Source organism: Athene noctua, chromosome 1 (assembly GCF_965140245.1).
Source record: "Athene noctua chromosome 1, bAthNoc1.hap1.1, whole genome shotgun sequence".
NCBI classification, from domain to species: domain Eukaryota; kingdom Metazoa; phylum Chordata; class Aves; order Strigiformes; family Strigidae; genus Athene; species Athene noctua.
Window position 1 is genome coordinate 208,720,543 of NC_134037.1, and position 15,087 is coordinate 208,735,629.

A 15,087-nucleotide genomic window follows, 5' to 3' on the forward strand; every position below is an offset into this window, starting at 1 on the left:
TCATGTAAATGTTATCTGGGCTTATGACTGGGTTTAATATTGCCAGATTTCAAACAAATTTGAATCCAACTTGAAACATTATGAAAGACTACCCTGACCTTACTCATTGGACTTTGTGCAGTAGCTTTGCCTTTGATTTCAAGGCCTATATAATTAGATACACAAACTATCAAAATTTTTTTTCTAAGGGGAGAGAAAATTCCCCAAATTTTAGAACCAAGAGACTTTTTATCTTCCTGAACTGAATGGGGACTGGGGAGACTGAAGGTGCTTTCACAGAAAGAAAAATAAGTTATTTGATTTCCTCATCTGTTAGTAACAAATAATTTGACAAAATTAATTCATTTTGGAAGTATTTTAGAGTTACATTCAACATGAGTGGAATTAGATCTTCATGTATTGTTTACTGCCATATTTCCATTACTAAATTATTTGCATCAGCTAAAGTTCTGCCATGCTGTCCCTCCCAATTTCAACCTAAGTTTTTTTAAGCTTTTATTAAACTTTTATAGACAAGTTTTATCACAACTGGAATGTCAGAGGCTTCCTAAAAAGGTGCTAACATATCATTACCATAGTTTCACTTAGCTGTAATTTTAAAAAGATTAATTTATATATACATTCTTCAAAACATACATCAGTCAGACGACTAGTTTTTACATGTATTTTTCTGGCAGCTGCATTTGAACAAACCAAATAAAATATGTGCTTATATCAACAGAAGATTGAAAGATAATGTAAGAATATATTAACTGTATATGGAGAAGACAGTAAAACTATGAAAAGACTCAAAACTGCCTAATAATTTAAAAGTGATTTATCTGAGTGCAGTCAATGTGCTAAAATGAGACTGTCAGTCATTAATATCTGGAATAGAGGATTTCTGTATTACTAAAATACATTTTTAGCCATCAGCATGGCTTGGAGCAGCCATGTCTCATGCCTCCCACGGAAAAGTTTTCCTGACAGAAAATCTTTCAGCATAAATAGAAAGGAAACAAAAGCACTCCATTTTTTTAATTGGTATGAAAAGCTAACTGAAGAGTAAGTGCAGTACAAAGAGGAGAACCTGATTTAGAGTATGTTTCCAGCACTGTAGATACCAGCAGTTTCAACAAAGAAAATATTCATGGATTCATTTTAGTTTGTCATAAGAAAAAACATAAACTCTTTCTTTTGAGTGTATAAATGCAACACAAATTACAAACTGTAGCTATGTGTGCCAGAATGTCACACGTTTGTAGAGTAGAGACAGTCTATATCGTGCTTAACGGCTTCCTTTAATCAATGTATTAAAATAAGGATGCTGAAGTATAACTAAAAGCCAGTGGGTATCATCCTAAATGTTTTATTAGAAGAGTGAAATCTACTGGAAGATTTTCTGTATCCTTTCATATATGAATTTCAAGTTAGCAACTTGTGAGTGCTCTATGTTTTATTGGCACATGCTCAGGGTAACTTCTTGCTGTTTTGGTACTTTCCATTTACTACAGTACATCATTTGGTTTGGTGATGGTTTTCATCTCATCCCACAGTTGAGCTAAGTGCAAGATGCTGTTGCAACCTGCACACTGAAAGCAAAGACTGACCTTCGTCTTATTTCACAACATCACAGTGAGGTGTAAAGCTTGGCTGAAAAATGGAATTATCTTTTGAGGTCAGCAACAAATATCCAGTGGAACCAAAATTGCATTCTTTATTTTTCAAGCTATTTTTCCCTATATAGTTATCTGTATTTTAAGAGTTAACAAGACAAGATGGATAGAAAGGCTCTTTACTGCTGCTGAAAATTGAAGTGTGATATTATGAAGGTGAGTTTCTACTGACATGGAAAGTTCAGCATATGCTTCTGGTGGCTAAATGAAAAATACATGTCACGGGAGTTTAAATTCCCATTGGTTAACTTGCAATATAAATGACATTAAGGAATGTTGAATGTTATATTACAGGGCAGGTGACACTGAGTAACACGGACAAATAAGAAACGTAAGAGCTGAATTTTTCATATTACCTTCTAAACACATTGGAATCTCCCAAATGCATTTAGATTTCACTGTTGCAAAAATGCTCAGTGGCCATACCAACTTTGTCATAGCGTTCTGGACCAAACTAATTCTCTTGACTATAGAAATGATAAAACTCCCTGTTAGTAAGGCAGAAAGAAAGGAGGAAAAAGAATCTGTTTTTCCCAATAATTCCTTCATCTGAAAAAAATATTTCTTTACAAAAAGAAATGGAGGGTTGACATATGGCAAGAAGGGAATCCATAGAACCCTTACCTGAAAGACATAATTATTTCCCAAATCTTTTGTTTTACTAAAACTCTGATCTCTCTAATGGTTTTAAGTTTTTGCTCCACTAAATCTGGCACTGATATGGAATACTGTGTAGGGATCTGTATCATAGGCTCTTTACCAAGTCATAAGAAATTTATAGCTCAGTCAACCACTCTTCACCCTTTTCTATCAGTTTATCCTTAAAAAGTCTTCCTGAAACAGAAATGTTGACTGAGTGTAATCTATGTACTTAATATAATATCCGTACAAAATTATGTATTTATTTTTTGCCATACTGCCAATAAGGTTTGGAGCGTTTGACAATATAGAGTAGTTTATGGCTCAAAAAAGACCTGCATAAGCAGTTAAAGAGTAAAGAAAATTTAGTGATTGAGACTGAGATTGTCCATAAATCTGAATTCTATTACTGAATTTTGGGTTGAGTTTTAATTCTTCAAGAAACATCTAATTGAAACTTGTTTTGAAATTCAAAGATTAAAGAAGCATAGGAAATGATACTAAGAAACCCCTAAATGGGTCATTAATGGAAATTGGAAGATTACTTATAACCCAAAATCCCTTTTTTTTTGTTGTTTATTGTTCATGTACAGCATTAGGATTTATTTGTAAGCAGAAACTAAGACTGATTGTCAACACTGTTTTTTTTCTCTATTTCAAAAACAAGTATGTGCAGTTTCCTTTTAAGGTCATAGACTTGACTGTAAAAAGAAAATATACCACCTAAGACATTATCATAAACAGATTAGCCTTCAGGCAATGGCTCAAAATTATAATACAAAGCAAATCAATGCCAATTTTGCTATGACATCATTGCAGTAAGGGATTTGTACCTATCACTTTTTATTGATATTGAATAATAACCTCAGCAAAGTAGTTTCAGATATAACCAGGTGTTTTGATAGGAGTAAGGTAGGGAGGTTTCTTGCTGTAGAATAAATTTACCCTCAGTAACATGCATCTCTCATACATTTACCTGAATAGTGGAGAACATAATTTGACATTTGTTTCTAATATAAAGTTTAGAAAATCTGAAATAGCTATTAAATCAATCTATCAGAAAGAACAGATAATTCAAAATATTACATAGTTTCAAGTTCTATTTTCAGAGTATGAAAACTGCTTCTTATTCATGCAGTCTTCTGAAACAGATGCAGATTCTAAGACAAAATATTTAAAAAGTACAAAGTGGTGTCACAGTGCAACAAAATGCTTTTATCAGCTATACAGTCTCAAATACAGATGAATACAAGCAGAAATAAAATGCAGGAAAATGGACGCAAAGACAAAAGTTGAAATACAACCTTCAGTATTCCTCTGGGCAAAATTGAAATTATTGCATCATTATCTTTTCCCTGAAAAACAGGAGTGTCTTGCAAAACATAAAATTCAGATCATATGAAGCTTATCAATACTGATCAAGCCAAATTATGACGTATCTGAATATGTTCATAAAGATAACATAATTTTCACGCTTTCTAGCATAATACAGCATTGCTTCAATTAAGTACAGCCCACGTAGCAAGTTCAGACCCATTAAATTGATATTTAACTCCTCCTGATTGCAGCATTTGAAAGAAATCTCTTTATAGTGTGTACTCCATTCATATCCTTATTTCATATGTCAGAGAGACCAGGTGCAAACTTCCCAAACCAGAAGGGAAACCCGACCAGGTAAGAGGCACAATATTTTCCAGCTGATCCCTGGCCTATGAAACAGGGAGATCAGCACAGTGCCTGAGGGATGTCCCAACAGATAAACAGAGTTTCAGATTTACATAAGCATAATTAATTAAGAGATCAGTTCCTCCACTGAAGAGAAAACTCTTCTGAGGTGTTAATATACAGGGTAACCTAGGACAGAAAGAGCAGTACTGTTTACTCCACTCCTGGAAGCAAGAAATCCCTTGAGAGAGCATAGATATGGACTTGGAAAAGTACAAAATAATAATGCTTGATTCACACATTATTCAAGCAATACATAACATATTCTTCTGTTTCAAGAGATGTCTCATGTAACATTCCTGCGCTCACTCATAGCATTTTGAAGGGCAGTGGCAAAACAGCTTCCCCGGAGCTTCCTCTGAATGTAAACACAGAGAAATTTGCTATTCTATGCAACTTCCCAACTGCGCTCATGCATACTAGCCAGTCATTTCAGTCTGATGTAAAATGATGTGAAAGGGTTGGAGATGAGGAATGAAAGTGAAACTAAAAAGTAATTATTTGAGTCCAATGGTTTAATTATAAAATCTTTCAAATTTTTTTGACAATGCCGATCGGCTTTGTTATTGTCAAAAGATACTGTAGAATCTAAATGCTACAGTCAGCTTGGGGCTCTGTTGTGCCTGACGAAAATGCTGAGTACTGTCTCTCATACCACTTCAAGTTTGAGAAGCTTTTTCCTGCAATTGCAGAAATCATACAGTACAAGAGTATTGTGTACAGATGGCAAAAGTAGAATTCTAGAATTGCTGAATTTGATCCAGTATGTGTAACTGTCACATGACATGACGATGGGTGATGTGCTTCACATGCACTAATATCTTTCCATCCGTAACAAAACCGGCATAGTTAACCACGATACTTCATTCCCACAAGTCATGTCAAAGCTCAGTAGCCCCAGAAGTTTTCTGCTATCATTCAACTAAGCATCTGCATCTTCAGAAATCCACAGCCCCTCTTCAGGAGCTGCAGTTTTCAAGAGTCACCACGAGTGAAGCCTTTCGCATACTTCCAGGATGCAGCATCCTCCTAGTAACGAGCTGCCAGTGGTGTCAGCAAGATCAGGCCAGATGAGTCCCAGCCCTCTTGAGCCAGTAACTGGAGCAGAAGATCCCCATAGTCCCACAGAAGCAACCTCCTTCTTCAGTGACACATCCTAAGGCAAATATACTGGGCAATGGATGCTGTGAACTGCTCGCAAGAAGCTTTACTGCCCCGGGGGGAGGCACACAGATTTAGCAGGGTAAGTAGAGTTTAAGCAGCAGGCAAGTGCTGCTGTCATTTGCGTGCTGCTGGCAGTCCCACAACTTCAGAGAGCTTCTTGCAGGCTGAATGCCTTACCACCGGAGTAATTACATAGCCAGGTTGTGTATACTTTCTATTTCTGAGGGAAGAGAAGCAGTAAGGAAAGAGCAAATACGGCTGTTCTCCTCTTCCACACATTATTGACCTCACTGAATGGTGGTGTTCCCTTTATTTCAGGGGTGCTCCTATATACTCTGACTAAGATATCAGGTCTTGGTATCATATTTAAATTGTAGGTAGTGATTCTACTCTTTCTGGAAAACAAGGGGAAAATATGGGATCATGGAGGCTAACTGCTTATTAGAGAATTTAAAAATGATAATACTGTAATCTTTTAATTAGGTGTCGAGTTCACTCTTCATATGTGCAACTACATATTTTTATCCTGAACTGACGTAATTGTTTTATGATGTTAAGTGTAGTTTTTTAATAGCACTGCAAATTCCTTCACGTAGACTACCTATGTATTGTGGAGACTGGTGGGCCTGAAGCACACTAAAGGTTTTTTTCATAAACATTAGATTTACATCTGCAAATCTGGTAGTTCTCGACTTCTGAGCAACTCAACTTGCAGTTGTATCACACAACAGAGTACTCATTTTCTCTTTCTTTAGGGAAACAAAAGCTAAAGCAGGGAAAAGAATTCTAAACTACAGATTCAATTTTTTCATATATAATCAGGATGGGGCTCCACAACCCTTAGAGCCATGCCCCAAACCCTGCCACTTTAACTAAGGGAATAGACATTGGTGTGTATATATAATAACAGATACTATAGTCTGTACAGACAAGAGACTTAAAGAAAATATTAGTTCTCCAAACTCTGGAGGCACTAAAGTTTCTCTAAGCAATGGATAGAAAAGATAAAAAGCATTACATTAAGATGATTTTCCCTATTCTCATTCCGATGGGTGGCAAAGATGGTTTCACTAGAGGTGTCATGATGCATTTCATTCAGGAAGAAAGCAAGAAAGGGTAATTTTAGCCTAAACAATTAGGTGTTAGCTAATTTGACATGAACTGAAAATAAGGCTTTATATACAGGTTTTGAGATTTAGTCTGCCTTAACTATGAATGCTATCAGTTTTCATAGGAGCACAAGATGGATATTACGAAATTTTAGTGTTTGCATTCGAGTACCCATTCTATGCCTGTCAAACCAAAATTCATTAATTTCTACCAGAAACTCTGAATTTGGAGTAATGGCACTCCAGGAGTGCAGGAACCTTCTGCAGTGCCTTCCCATGGAGGGAACAATATAATTTAATTTTTCTCCCAGAGTCCTTATGAGAGGTTAACTTAAAATAAAAACCCACAGCACACTTAAAAATAATGATTAAGGAGGAGGATGGCAGAGGCAAGAAATTCAAGTGCCAGGTAACCAAGGTTTCTAAAATCCTTGGTTTTAGCTCTTACTTACCATGATCAAACAGAAGCAAGACTTTTGCCTTCTGAGTTACAACAGATTGGCTGCCTTTGGTCTGTAGTGTGTAAGGGTAAATAGAAGTGACAGATGTACACTTCGGAGAAAGAAAGGGCAAAAACCTCAATCTGCTTTGAATGTTATTTCAGTACACTTCAGAAGTTTCCTATTTTCATGAACCTAACATGTAGGTGCCTACACAGCTATGTCTGTGTTTATTTACAGTAGCTGTATACAGAGGAACAAGAAAATTGTAAGGGGTTACTATTACAATTATGGACTGATTTTTCCATGAACCAAAGTGAATCTTGAAGAGCACAGTTATTATTGTAATAAACCGTTAAAAAAAAAGAGACAAACCTAGGTGGTCTCTTGAAGCGTTAAAAGGAAAATGTTTATCCTTGTACTTGCACATGGAACAGAGAAAACACCAAGTCCTGAGGGCTTTTGTAAGCAGTAAATAAAACTGATTGCATATTTACATCACCCTAAAGTTTTTAATTTGATGGGGAGTTTTACTTAAAATGATCGAGTTGTTATAAGTGAGACTGCATCCTATCTTCTACCTCAAGATCTCCTCAGGTCTGAGTCATACTGACGGGAAGAAAAAGAGGGATTCTTAAAGCACAATAGCACGAAAGTTTATTAGTAGTGCAGAGCTGCTGTAATGACAGTAAGTGAAATAACTTCAGGATTGGAAGGAGAAGCTTGTGCTGAAGCCTTGCAGATATGATTTGCTCCTGTGACTGAAGTCTAGCAGGGCAGTGGCAGTAAGATGTGGCTCGGGCTCTCTGAGCCTGGATGCCACCTTTGCTGGCCTTGAATACTACAGCATGAAGACACCACACGCTGATCTGCCTTGCTACACTACAGAGCTTGTCAGATATTGAGCACATTGCTAGCAAACCCACTTGGTCTCCAGCCTGAGCAGAAGGATGGCTGTGGACACGAACTAGTGCAGGAGCCCCTTGGCTCCTTTGCACAGACAGGGATGAGATCCTGAGCCATCAGAATTATAGTCATTTGCACATCTCTGTTACTGCACAACTTCCGAAATGTCTTCCACAATCTCCCACCTATTAAAACACGGGAACAAGGTCAAGGTGTGTCTGATTTACCATTGAATAATTCCTAGGAAAAAACTCCTCACTTTTAATTTCTGCTGCTATAAATAGACGTGCAGTGGAAAACCTCCATGGATGGCAGCAAATCAATCCATGGACAGCACAACTACACAGGCACTACACTAGTGTACACTTTGTCACTAAATACAGTAACAAAACATTTATGATTTACTTTAGATGTCTAAAAAAAAAAAAAGCCTGGGTGCAGTCATTGCTGTGATTAAAACAACTACCTGGATTTTTACTCTTCTGTTGTTCTGAAATATTTAAGTAAGAACTATAATATTTGGCTCACAATCTTGCTTGACATTCAGATGTAGTATCACCTCTGTTTTTGTCTCAAGACAGAAGAAAGTTAACCCCACTGCTAATTGTGAAATAAATCCTGAAAAAAACAAATGGGTTATGGCCACTTTGCCATCCTGAACCTGTAGATAAGGCAGTGGTCAGAATGAGATCCAGTTGCTTTCATGGAAATCGTCTTTTTGCGGGTGTTGATTCTGAAGCTGAATGAGGTCACCAAGGGAAAATGTGGTGCCCACTAAGGGGAGCTCATTCCTTGAGTGACATTTTTTCTTGGGAAAAGAGCACTTAAAGGAAAATAACGATCAATTGTAGTGAAAGCTAATGTTAGGGAAAGTCAAAGAATCTCAAGATAGAAACAGGGACTGAAACACAGGGTAGCTAGAGAAAGAGGATAACAGTATTCCTAAAACTCAGTGTAATTCCCTAAAATAGATGGGATTTGAATCATTGTAAGATGGAATAGCTTTCTCCATCTCTTCTGTGTTTCTGTGAACAGTGGGATCCCTGATCCTTATCGCTGTTTATTTGTATAGCTCCATTGAGAGAAGCATAATTTTGTCTGTATCTGTTGGGCCATGAGACAAAGAAAATCCCCTTTTCCCCATTCCATAGAACAGTCAGCTCCTCTCCTGAGGTGATCTCTTTCCTCAGCAGTACAGTTCCTCTACTCATTCTTTTTATCTTGCACTTGCTAACTTTGCTTGAGACTGGTGCAAAGGAGATTATGAGGGGTAACTAACAGGCAAAACATCAGAAGCAAGCTTTGTCAAAATACACATTTTCAAAGTCAGTGTGGCTAGTTTTCTTCTAAATATGTATAAATATTTTATATCGATACCCAGAAGAAGCATTTATTCATTACAGTCTTATAATTCTAATATAATTATTAAAGACTGTCTTCCTTTCTCAGTCAAAATTCTGAGTTTCAGAGGAATTCTGCTAGAATGGGATGTGCTACATTTGGCTTTTATTGTGCAATAATGAAGGCAACAAAATACAAAAAGCCTATAATGCAATGATACACAAAAAGGACACAGACCTTAAGGTGACAAAAGCAGGAAAAATATAATAAACCATGTGTCATGCTTCTGCAGCTGTTTCACCTCTTACAAATTTTCACAGTCTATAAAATCTTGGAAAGCACCAGATGTTTGGAGGAAGCTGTCCCAGTCTCTCTAGCTTTGAAAGTAGATGCAAGATTTATTAGTGCTATATAAATGTGATTCCAGTCCTGACTTTTGTATTTATAAACTAGGTGGAACATGTAACACATCCTGTTGTCAGAGAGCCCATTTACTTTCCTCTGTTCTCCCTCATTTGTAGATCTCCGGTATTGTTGGACAATTAGAGTAACTACAGAACAATACCAGAACATGCAATCCAAACTACAGTATTTGCTTAGTTACTGACAAACACATCTGAGAATTTTTGTCTAGTACCAACTTTTGCCAAAACAACCTTCCAATACTCAGATTATGAGCTAAGCAAAACTATCTTGTATATGAATACTCACTAACATTTGGGATTCCTGCCTATGCAGAGACTGTTAGTGCACAAAATTATAATTTTTTTTCCCCTGTTTTTTTTCCTAGCTCATGGTTCCTAGTATTGGAACAGGGATAAAAACTGCTCATGCATAATTTCCAATCTTTCATAGCTCAGCGGTGCTGTAAAGTGCTGCCGTTCGTTTTAATTCAGTGAGTAGAAGTTTTGTTGTGTTTAGTACTAAGGGAATTGCATGTGTCATTAGAAAGCCTCTGACAGCTGTCAGAGACAGAGACAACTTGCCACATTTCAATCTTTCATAAAGAAACGACCAAGGACCCTCATCTCCAGCAAAGCTGTCAGAGGCCTCCAAAATGGGATAAAACAGAATACCTTTTCCAAACACAGGAAAATCTCCATCTCTCCTTCTCTATTCCCTTCCCCTTGAAGTTGTAGAGGGGAGGTTGCGTAGGTAGGAGAAAGAGGAAATATGTCTTGATGTATCTGGACTTTATACTGCCTTGTCATCACTGACCAGAAGGGATAATTGCACAGCAGCCTGCTTTCCTTTAAGGAAGTACACAGTGTGTTACATAGTATTTAATAAATTTAGCACTACGTTTTAATATAATGTACAAGCTTTCAAGCAGTTTTTATCTTCTGAGAGCAGGAACAACCAAAATCTTAAAGACATTGATGAAGACAAGGGCTTTGCATCAAACACTCTGAAAGTCTGAATCTGTAGGCATTTCCACACTTTCCAACACATACCTCACTCTGCCCAGCACTCTTACTGTATTTAAAGCACCAGAAGATGAAGTCTTCTCTTAAGACCTGAAATTTTACCTTCCATCTTCTGATTTGAAAAGGTGCTTGCCTTAAAAACTCTTGTTTACTTTAGGTTTTGTTTGTTGTTTTTTTTTTTTTTTTTTTTCCTAAAGGCCTATATTATTTTCTTTGATCAGAATTAGTGACAATTCTTAATCTTTCATGACAAAGTGAAAGTAGCTTATGCAATGTATTTAGCAGGTTGGCACTGTTTTTCCACCTTCTGCTTAACTTTCTGATGATGAACTGACTTCTTTTCAACACCAGTAATCCCACAGTACCCCTCCATACAGCACTGCTTCCTGTCAGCTCCTTTAACCAGTACAAGGGACTGAGAAGGTGTATTTATTTGCATGATTTGTTTATTATTGTTCTTTGCATTTTTTTGCTTATGCTATTTTTATAGCACATTCAATACTGGTTTTCACTTTTCATACTCTGATTCATTTTTCATCCTGTTTTCTTCTCCCTATCCATCTTGCACCACCTCTGTGCTGAGTAAAGTGAAAATCCATGAATGAGTCAGAGTCAAATTTTCAAAGTCACATTGGTCAGTGAAGTTTGAAATTAAGCTAAATGAGATTGCTCATATTTTTTTTTTTTTTTCCAAAAGTGGAAAATAACATTTCCTTTCTTTGGTTGCAGTGAAGAGAGCTTTTGCCCGTATTTTCCAGCTGCTTTTATTTTCCTGAAATCCAGTCTAGTCTATGATGCTCATCAGTGACTGGTGTATCTATCTGTTTCTGTTCTTTCTATATTATCATTAGCCTTGTCTCATTCCTCATCTAATCCTGTGTAACATCAAAAGCAACACAAAGGTCTTATTTCTTGTTAAATGTTAGTCTTCTGGGAGTTCTTTTTTTTTTTTTTTTTTTTTTTTTGCTACAGGATATCTGAATGGCTGTTTAAAGGAGATTTTTTTTCCCCCTTAGTTTACTTGACTGAAGAATTATGTGAATAAACCTGTAATAGCAGTTTTCTTTAAGTGCATGTTCTATACTCCATTCTAACATCTTGATTGTATGTTTGGTACTTTCTACTCAGCACACTGAGAGGGAGGTATTTACATTTTTTAATGAAGAACAAAGACTTATTAATTTCTTATGTATGTAACTTTTAAATTTGCCTATATACTACCAGAATTAAGAGCAGCAGCTATTGTGATTTATGTTGACTGGATATTATACAATGTTATTATCCTCTCAGCTTGCAAGAGCCTAGTTTTCAGTTGTAATATATAATATTTCTGCTATGTTAAGCTTGTTATTAAATCCTCAACCAAAGCTTTCTCAACATTTCACATATCATGTAATAATTCAGTTCAGAAGCTGTAACACCACACTATTCCTTTTGAAATACGAAATGTTGACTGGCTCAGGGGGAAAAAGACATTTCTTCTGCAAGCCAGGAAGGTCAATTAGAAAGTAGAGGTGCATCTGCAGTTGCTTCGTTGTGAATATTGACTAACAGCATCTTCTAGCCTCATAAACCTCTGCAGATGTTTGCTATTACCAGCATTTCCTTCCACTAACATTTAAACTCTTCTTACCTATGAACAGATTCCACTCAGTATCCAAATCAGCCTGATTTGCTAGGCAGCCCTTCATTACATTGAGGCAATAGTTGTTGCAAGGTTTCACAGTGGGAAGTCCTCTGCAGTAAGGGCAGTACAACATCTTCATTAACGCCCGGATGCACCCTGGGGTGGGACTGACCTGCAGAGTTTAAGCGGGGGAAAGAAAAAGAAAAAGGAGGAAATCAATCTCCTGTTCTGTGAATTTCGGGATCGCTGAGATTATGCTTCTCAAGCAATAAGCACAGAAGGGGCAATTTGTGGAAAGAGCTCAACCCTTAATAACACCCTCCTATGAGACTAATCGATTCCTGCCAACTATATTCATTTAGCACAGCCAGCAGTGATTTTCAGGAATGCAGAAATCAACACTCCCCTACTGATGGCAGTGCTTGTCTCCCCAGCCCTCCCACACAAAGTCTACTGGAAAACAAAGGAAAAACATCCAGGGAATCAGCTGGACAGTAAATGACTGAACCTAACACAGAGGATCATGAGGAGACCCCACGCTCTTCCTACTCAAGCTAGAACTGTAAATCACACCATCACCGGATCAGATTCTCCTTTTTATTAAAGAATAATAAATCCAGGATAATCTTGATGATTTCTAGAAAATTATTCAGAACTGCACCGTGACAAAGGAATATCATTCTGTTTTCAGACAAAAACACCCTTCTGTCTTCTCAGACAGTTTCATAGAGAGATCAGACGGGTTATTTTTGGTCTTAAGTGACAAAAAGCCTTATAGACAATAGTCTAATGCATTTCAATTTACATATCAACATGGCACAGCATGGCTGCACATGAACTTAAAACAGCCACCAGAGTCAATGGAAAGACACCCAGTGAGTTTAGGATTTCCAGCCAAAGTCATTAATACTGCACGTGGCTGACAGAAAGAAGCAATATAATTTTTTACTGATATGTGTTACAGTTTGCACTAGAAGGGTATGGGTTTCCTGGAGAGGAAACATGGAGGTTAGGGAAAGGTTTTTTACATAGGGCTTCTCCATTATTTCTAATCATCCTTCACCTCATCTTATTTAGTCATCACAATGATGAGCATCTATTCAGCAATGTGCCTTCCATGTTCAATCGAATAGGTCCTTTTTGGGTTGTTTATTTATCCCATCTCTTGAAGCACAGGATAAATCATCTTTTGGAGGACATCCAAATCCTTTATATCTAAATTTAAGCTGCACAAATTGGTTACATTTAACAACCATGTGAAGTTCCTTGGGTAAATATTAATTCCCTCACCCTCTTGTTTCCATATTTGTTTCATCTCAGACTTTTAAAATTGTATGTACTGCTACAGCGTATGTTTTCAGGCCAGAAATTCTATTTTGGATTAAAAGTGCATGTTAGGTACTACTTGCAATAACATCTTGTCATGGTGCAGTGAAGTGTAAGTTTCCCGTGCTGGAGTTACAATCGAGAGCAAGGACAAAGGGCTACAGGTTCCTCGTTGATTTCAAAATTCCTGGACAGGAGAGTGCAGAGCACTGGCACTCCTTTCACTCACTGTGTTGGTTTATGAATAAATGCAACACTTATAATACGAATTTGAAGGGATTAAACTGTTCTTCTACACTCACGTTAGCATGTGCTGGAAGCATGAATCTGACTGCACTAACAGTATGTGCTAAACTGACTGATGTGGTTCGTATTATCAGGACTGTACTAAAATGGCACTTCTTTTCATTTTCTCTGGAATTTCTTTCTCCCTTTTTGATGTTAAATCACTGATTTTTAGAGAACTATGCAGAACATACTCTTTAAACTGGACATTTTAATGGCTCTGTTAAGAGCTACAGCAGATGCTTCCAAGTATGCTCAGGAGATATTTTTACCTTGGATTCCTAGGGAAATGTACTTTACTAGCACAACACTCTGATAGTGTGTGTTTATCCATCCTTTTCCAATAGCTTTTGAACCATTAGCCAATTTCAGTCAAATTTGATGAAGGGCTTCAGGTCTCAGCACATTAAGATCCTACAAGTTTTTTCAAAATAGAGAGCTGAGAGAAGAAAAGGAGAGAGGCTCTATTACTGCCTTATTGAGGAAAAGGCTGAAGCATGAGGTCAATTCTTCAAAGGTATCAAAGAATCCACGTGGAGGAATGATGCTGTGAATGACCCACTAGTTTAAAAAGCACCAGGGGGAACTTTCACTTTATTAAAGAGCAGAAAATCCAAACACAAGGAAAGCTAGACTTCATTATCTCCACTGCTCAGAACTAATTTTTAGAGTCACTTATCCAGCTGCTGTATCTTTATACCTCCAAACCTAGAACAGGCCCATTTTTACAAAAAGTTTAGCATCAAAAGCTAAACTGTAAGCAGAATGCATATGATCAACAATGGAATCTTCAAAAGTACTTTGAAACTGCAGTATAAAGCCAGAGGTATTTATATTGGTGGGCACTGAGAGTTTTATCAGCAAAGCTCCTTTCATGCTTAAAATTATGCCTCTTTCCAGGGCCAGAAGTCTTGCCAATGCAAAGTTGTCAACACCCGATTGACCCCTAAGTTCAGCTGGAATCTACATGTTCTGCTATCCCGCTTTCCCAAGCCCACTTTGGTACTTGTGCTGACAGCCCATACACCTATAGGATCTTGAACTTGCACAAAAACTCCCTGGCAATTTCATTCTTGGAAAGCACAGCTAGAGAGAAGACAGTTCCTGTCTTTATATTTATGTAAGTCCAGTATCATAAATATTTACAAGAGCCTTATTCTATCACAAGTGTAGTCTGAGACATAACTAGCTATCATGTCTTTCTCTGCCAGAGGTCCAGATCATCTCTCTGATCTGCTAGGACAGGACCCTAAAGGCCAGTTAGAATATCTATTTACACTGTCCCAGTGAATCTTGAATTCTTGTTGCATTACAGAACAGCTTTAACCAGAATACTCCCAAACACAGTCCAGTGTGAAGCAGTCAGGATAAATTCTTACCATTCAAAACGAATGAGCAGGACCCAGGTGTCGCATACAACGTCTGGATGTTTTAATATCCCAT

General features: G+C 37.3%; 1 protein-coding gene across 1 annotated transcript in view; it reads right to left on the reverse strand.

Moving 5' to 3' along the window:
- GPC6 (glypican 6) overlaps positions 1 to 15,087 on the reverse strand; it is a 795,485-nt gene that overhangs the window by 200,258 nt on the left and 580,140 nt on the right. Inside the window, exon 4 of the mRNA XM_074930934.1 lies at positions 12,040 to 12,205. Coding sequence (XP_074787035.1) covers positions 12,040 to 12,205 — 166 coding nt within the window. The remainder of the gene's footprint in view (positions 1 to 12,039; positions 12,206 to 15,087) is intronic.